This window comes from Arachis ipaensis, chromosome B8 (assembly GCF_059453495.1).
Source record: "Arachis ipaensis isolate K30076 ecotype BB chromosome B8, ASM5945349v1, whole genome shotgun sequence".
NCBI lineage: Eukaryota > Viridiplantae > Streptophyta > Magnoliopsida > Fabales > Fabaceae > Arachis > Arachis ipaensis.
Window position 1 is genome coordinate 44,241,495 of NC_142443.1, and position 6,765 is coordinate 44,248,259.

General features: G+C 50.1%; 2 protein-coding genes across 2 annotated transcripts; one reads left to right on the top strand and one right to left on the bottom strand.

Annotated features, from left to right (window-relative positions):
* Window positions 1-359: 359 nt before the first annotated feature.
* LOC148547868 (uncharacterized) lies at window positions 360-2,179 on the top strand. Its single transcript, XM_088495557.1, has 2 exons — window positions 360-1,567; window positions 1,747-2,179. The coding sequence occupies exons 1-2, from the start codon at window positions 360-362 to the stop codon at window positions 2,177-2,179; spliced, it is 1,641 nt and encodes a 546-aa protein (XP_088351683.1).
* Window positions 2,180-2,641: 462 nt separating this feature from the next.
* On the bottom strand, window positions 2,642-4,144 carry LOC148547869 (uncharacterized). Its single transcript, XM_088495558.1, has one exon. It carries the CDS (start codon window positions 4,142-4,144, stop codon window positions 2,642-2,644), a length of 1,503 nt encoding a protein of 500 aa, XP_088351684.1.
* Between the last annotated feature and the right edge of the window lie 2,621 nt (window positions 4,145-6,765).

Below are 6,765 nucleotides of genomic sequence, written 5' to 3' on the forward strand. Positions count from 1 at the left end.
TTGAATGGACCCAGGAGTGCGAAGAGGCATTCGAGCACTTTAAAAGGATACTCTCGGAACCTTCCGTACTCAGCAAACCCAGGAAAGATGAGCCTCTATACCTCTACTTGGCCGTGACCACGCAAGCAATGGCCGCGGTACTAGTCAGAGAGGAAGATAAGACCCAACGACCAGTATACTTCATCAGCAAAACACTTCAAGGGGCAGAGACAAGATACACAAAGCTGGAGAAGCTAGCCTATGCCCTACTAATCTCATCAAGAAGACTGAAACAATATTTTCAAGGACACACAATCATCCTAAGGACCGACCAAGCCATCTGACAAGTCCTCCAGAAACCCGACCTGACGGGAAGGATGATGGCATGTGCAGTAGAGCTATCCCAATACGACTTACAATATGAACCAAGGCAAGCAATCAAAGCCCAAGCCATGGCCGACTTCCTCGTAGAGGTCACAGGGGAAGCACCCGACGTACCGAACACACGGTGGAAGCTCCATGTTGATGGAGCATCCAATCAAACGTTCGGAGGAGCTGGAATTATCCTCGAGAACTCAGCTGGCATAGCCTTCGAGCAATCCATCAAGTTCGAATTTCCAGTCTCCAACAACCAAGCCGAGTATGAAGCTTTGATAGGGGGACTGATGCTAGCCAAAGAAGTCGGAGCATCAAGATTGGAAGTCAACAGCGACTCCCAAGTCGTCACTTCCCAAGTAAACGGCAGCTATCAGGCCAGGGACGCGCTGCTACAGAAATACTTGGAAAAAGTAAAAGAACTATGCAAAGGCTTCAAGGAAGTAACAATCCAGAATGTTCCTAGAGAAACGAACGCCCGAGCCGACCTCCTCTCCAAGCTCGCAAGCACTAAACCCGGCACGGGAAACAGATCTCTGATCCAAGGGCTGGCAACAGAACCTGCGATTGTCATGTGCGCAACCCAAGCTCCAAACCCACCCTCGTGGTTAGACCCGATCTCCCGATATCTAGAGCACGCAGAAACACCTCCCAACCAAAAGGAGGCGGAATTTATCAAAAGGGAGGCCCCCAAGTACACGATCATACAGGGACAGCTGTACAAGCGAGGGCTCCACCAACCACTATTAAAATGCCTGTGCCCCGACCAGACAGACTATGTCCTGAGGGAGGTACACGAGGGGTGTTGTGGTCACCATATCGGGGAAAGATCTCTAGCAAGAAAAATCATCAGGGCAGGATACTACTGGCCCACCATGATGTCAGATGCTCAGGAATTCGTAAAGAAGTGTAAAAAATGCCAGGAGAATGCCAACTTCCACAAAGCGCCTCCCGAGGAACTCAATCTAATGTTGGCCCCCCAACCTTTCGCCCAGTGGGGAGTCGACCTCCTGGGCCCATTTCCCCCAGGACCTGGGCAGGTGAAATACTTAATAGTAGCAATAGATTATTTCACCAAGTGGGTAGAAGCAGAACCATTAGCCAGCATATCCGCAGCGAACTGCCAAAAGTTCATGTGGAAACAAGTGGTCACAAGATTCGGGATACCGGAAGCCATCATATCGGACAATGGGACCCAGTTCACCGACAAGAAGTTCAAAGGATTCTTAGAAGGACTAGGGATCAAGCAAAAGTTCTCCTCAGTCGAACACCCTCAAACCAACGACCAAGTCAAAGCGGCAACAAAGTTATCCTAAAGGGGTTGAAAAAACGACTCGAGGGGAAAAAGGGCTCATGGGCAGAAGAACTAGCCCCAGTACTATGGTCGTACAGGACCACCCCCCAGTCATCCACCAGGGAAACCCCTTTCCGACTCACGTACGGGGTCGACGCCGTCATCCCAGTCGAGATCAGGGAACCGAGTCCAAGGCTGCTCCTCGGTGGGAGTAGCGAGGCCGTTGAAAAAGACCTAGCCGACGAGACGAGGCAAATGGCCCACCTGGCGGAAGCAGCTATCAAGCAGAGAGTAGCCCTCAGATACAATGGCAAAGTACTGAAAATAAACCTGGGAGAAGGCGACCTGGTCCTACGACGAAACGACATAGGCCCACCGACACCAGGAGAAGGCAAGCTAGCCGCAAACTGGGAAGGACCTTACAGAGTAAAAGAAGTCCTCGGCAAAAGGAGCTACAAGCTAGAAAGGTTGAATGGGAACGAAGTACCGAGAACATGGAACATGGCGAACCTCAGAAGGTTCTACTCGTAAGAAGGGGCGGCCAACGTGACCCCAACCCCCGTTCCCATGTTCCACTTTTACGATTTCTTTTATGCTTTATGTGAATACCTACCTTTGTTTAAATTTGTTTATGCATTACAAATCCCTTTGTCTAACAGAATGATAAGTTTATCTTTTGCAAGTTCATGCTATCCCAAGCCTCAAATAAAACGCAGCGTGAAACGGTCGACCTAACGGTGACCCGAGACTGATCACCCCGGGAACCATAAGGGACCAAAAAACGGCCCAAAGAAAAGCAAAAATGATAATAAACGAACAGAAGCAAAAAAGCCACGACGGCCCGAACATACGGAATAAAAAGTAATGACCACGACGGCCCGAATAAAATCCAACAAAAAGCACAAAGAAGTGTTCAAATACAACTAAAAGGCGCCCACCAACGGGCCCAAAATGATGAACATTACAAAATAAACAATGTTAGATCCTAACAAATCAAAGGATGTCAACAATCTTCCCACCTTCCACAGTCTTCATCACGCCAACCTGAGAGAGATCAAGGTCGGGAGCCAGCACCGCCACCTGTAGCTTTATCCCCTCCTCGGTCAGCTTAACGGCATCACGAGCTCCCCTGGCAAGATCTTTGTTTCTCTTCTTTAGGGCCGCTACCTCCCGAGCAGCCGCCTCCGCCGAACTCTCGGACAACTTCAACTTCTCTTCCAGCTCCTCAACCCTTTTCTTCACGGCTGCAGTCTCACCACAGGAGGTATTCAGGTCCTTCATTAAAGCCATGTCCCGATCCACCAGCCTATTAATCTCCTTAGCATCCTCCTCAATTTTCTTTTCACAGTCAGACAGCTTGGTTTTTAGAGACTCCTCCCGGGACGGTGAATCCGTCAAATCCTTTTGGGAGTTCCTAAGCTTCACCTCCATGGCGTGATAGCTACCCAAGACAGGCTCAACCTTCTTGGCGATAGCAGTAGCACGGAGGAGACTACGATAGATCCACCTAGCCTGCCCGGAGAGGTCGGCCTCATGGAAATACTCCTCGGTGCCGGGGAGCAATTGAGACTCGATGAAGCCCCCGGCATCGAAGTTCTTCTCCATAACAGAGAGGGCCTTGCCGGTGTCCCGCTTTCTCTTTTTAACATTTCCCCCGAGTCTCATTTCTTCATCACCAAAGTCGTCCTCAAAAATCTCCACCCCCACATCAGAAACCTCCTCAACCTTCTCGGAAGGGACAACATCTCCCTGGTGAACCGGGCCGGTCTCGGCCGCCCGATCTCCGGTTTTCCCGGTCTCACCAACCTCCTCCTGCCCTTGGCCCGCTGGAGGGTTCGATGGAGAGTCACCGTCACCCTCCTCATTTCCCTTGATGAGACTCATCAAGTCAGCTAAAGTTTTCTTCCCGCCAGCCATGGAAACTGTGAACAAAGGAGAAAGGAAAAACGTCAATAGATAAGAAAAGGAAAATACAAAAGTGTAAGAAAGAGATAACCCACCAACATACGACCGACTGGCTTCTCGGTCTCCCATTAGCAAGCGAGGATTAAGATTCTTTTCACCAAAAATAGACAACAGAATGTCAGCAATGCTACGATCCTCCTTATTCAACCAGTCATAAGATACTTTGATAAGATAATCAGATCCCGCACCAAAACTCCAATAGGTCGGGATCAGACGAGCTCCCTCAACCGAGAGCCAAAAAGGATGATGCCTTTCTACCGGTCTAACTTTAAAAAAGGTAGACTTAAACCCGTGAAAGGAGTCCTCAAAGAGACAAAAAATCCTACTCCCCTGTTGGGCCCTAAAAGACATATAACCCTTCTTAGCCTTCCCCTGGCTAGAAGGGTTTGTGAGCAGAAAAAGGTAAAGAAAGACGTTCACTGAGATCGGAAGCTCGAGGAACTCGCAGACCATTTCAAAACACCGAATGGAGGCCCAGCTATTCGGATGAAGTTGCGACGGCGCAACATCATAGTGATTCAGCAAGCCCATAATAAAAGGGAAAAAGGTAGACGAAGTCCTAAAGTCGTGAACATAGGCTCGTAAATTCACAGCCAATCAACAACTGTCAGGGAAGCCAAATTCTTATGGCACACGCGCTCACGAGCAGCAGGGACAAAGACCTGGTAGAGCACCTCCTCGGGACCCCCCCAAATAAGAGTCCAGCTTGTCATAACTTCTGGAGACTTTCCCTAGTCACCTTGGAAGGGGTATCCTTCATGTCAGAGGAAACCCAAGCAGGGGGCGCTGGGCTTGACTCGAAGAAGCAAGACGATCGTCCATACCTACATTGGGGGCACCACTAAAGTCAACACGGGAAGTCGGAAACCCTCAAAACAAGAAAGAGAAAAAGGAAGCTACGAATCTCCCCCTAAACCCAGAAATGCAAGCAAAAAACCCAGGAAAAACCCAGAAATACAAGCAAAAAACCTAGGGAAAACCCAGAAATGCGAGTGAAACCAAAGAAAAACCCAGTGGCACCCCCTCTAAAAAGGAAAAGCAAACAAGAAACGCAAAAGATCCAAGCATGCAACAAAGCAAAAGCGCCAGAAATAAAGCAACAATTGAAACAAGGGAAGAACGAACAGAAAACTCACCAGAAGAAACAGGAGATTGCAAAGAAAGCAAAGAGCAAGATGCTTCAAGCAACAACAGCAGTATGAACAAAAGAGGCAGCAACACTGAAGAACCTGCGGAATAGAGAGGAAGAATAGTAAAAGAGAGGAGTGGGGGTTACGAAATTAAAGTAAGACAAGAAAAGCGTAACCGCCGAGGAGGAGCCCCTAAAGGGTAGGGGCATAACTGCCATTTCACCCAAAATTTCAAAACAACGAAGCGACGGGCATTAAATGCTCAGTGCCAAAACCAAAAAGCAGCACAAAAATCGAAGCGACCAAACGCGAAGAAAAACAAAGCGTCACCCACGAACTTCCGAGAAAAAGAAGAGCTCACGACGAACGCGCCCAGCCACGAGTCTCGGACCTCGAGGCTAACGCGTTGGGGGCACTGTTACGGACTGACGGTCCAGCCCAAGAAACCACCGGGTCGGGGCACCGCCCCACCCAAACCCAAGGAGCCCTAACGGATCCCTTCGGGTCGGTTAGCCATAACCGACCCAGAGACCAACCACCTCACAACCGCGCCACTAGCCGGGTCGGAACCCCCAGGGTCGGTACCCGAGGTACCGACCCCCCTAGTACGGACGACCCGCATGCGTGGAAAGTGATAGCTCAAACTCTCCACCAATGGGCCAAGCCACTACTAGCCCACCCAACACGCTATATAAGAGGAAAGGACAGCTCTCCCCCCAAGGTACGTCACATCCTTACCTAACTCTGCCACCCTCAGTACGGACTCTAACTTGATCGTCGGAGTGTCCTTGCAGGTGGCCACCCCCTCACTCCGCTCGCTCCCCAACGTTGCCGGAACCCGCTCCGCACTCGCCCGGGATCTCTCTCTCTCTCCTTATCATCATTCATTGACAACCCGATTACCCGAGAAACCCAGGTAACGAACGAAAGTAAATTAGATTTCAATTAATTACACTATCCTCAAATTTTATTAAAATTACTCAAACCTCAATTTACCAAAAGTATTCCTAATTTCAAAGTGCCCAAATCAAACCCCAGCCTTAAAAATAAAATACAAAATCCTAATCCCCTTGTACTCAACCCTCACCGCCACTCCACGCCGCCACTCCTTTGACCCAGCCCCATCCCCTTTAGAAAGAAATAAAGAAAGAAAAAGGAAAAAAGAAGAGGGAAAGAAACACAGAACAGAGAGGGAAAGAAAAGAGTGAGGGCTACGACGGGAGAAGAGGGAAGAAGAGAGAAAAAGCCGCGCCGCCACCATGCCATCATTGTGCCATCGCTGTGGTTCCGAGGAGCTGATGCACGTGAGGAGCCCTGGTCCGTTCACGAGCTGCTGTCACGCATGAGAAGATGAGAGAGACCGGGTGCAGAGAGAGAACGAGGAGGAAGAAGGGATTCGCACTGCCAGCTGTGCCGTCACCGCTGCGGGAGGGTCGCCATCGTCATGATGGCCATCGTCGTTGTCTGAGACTGTCCATGTCGTCGTTGCCTTGAGCCAGTCATTGTCGAGGCCGTCGCTGTCGCTGAAAGGGGGATTTTTGAAGGGAACCGCGACGGGAAGGAGAGGAAGCTACCTCTATTGCCTCCATGTAAAACCATGAGCCCACCACCATCATCGTTGTGATGAGTGGTGCCGCCATTCCGTGCCACCGCGTCCTACCACCGCTGCTGTTGGGCCGCCGTCACTATGAGGAACAGAACACGCAAATAGGAGAGAGGACAGGGAGCCTGGTGGGAGCTCTGTCACTGCCCAGCCGTTGCCGTTGCTGTGGGTTGTGTCGCCGAGCTTCTGTCATCGGGATCCACTGCCGGTAAGGGCGTTCTTTTCTCTAATTGCCACTTCTTTTAATTTCCGAGAATATTGTTGTCATTGATTCTGTTATAGTTGTGTCATTGTGTCTCGGGTCATTGAAAATCCACCACAGGAGCTTCTGGTAGCCGCCGTCACTAGAGGTAGCTGCCGGAGCTGCCACCTGATCGGTTCAGATAGTCACTGCTACTTTATTTCTTGTGGTGAGATTA

Coding starts and splice junctions, on each gene's coding strand:
- LOC148547868 (XM_088495557.1), top strand. CDS start 360: ATGGCATGTGCAGTAGAGCTATCCCAATACGACTTACAATATGAACCA. Junction 1,568..1,746: donor ACCCAGTTCACCGACAAGAA/GTTCAAAGGATT, acceptor ATGGTCGTACAG/GACCACCCCCCAGTCATCCA.
- LOC148547869 (XM_088495558.1), bottom strand. CDS start 4,144: ATGGGCTTGCTGAATCACTATGATGTTGCGCCGTCGCAACTTCATCCG.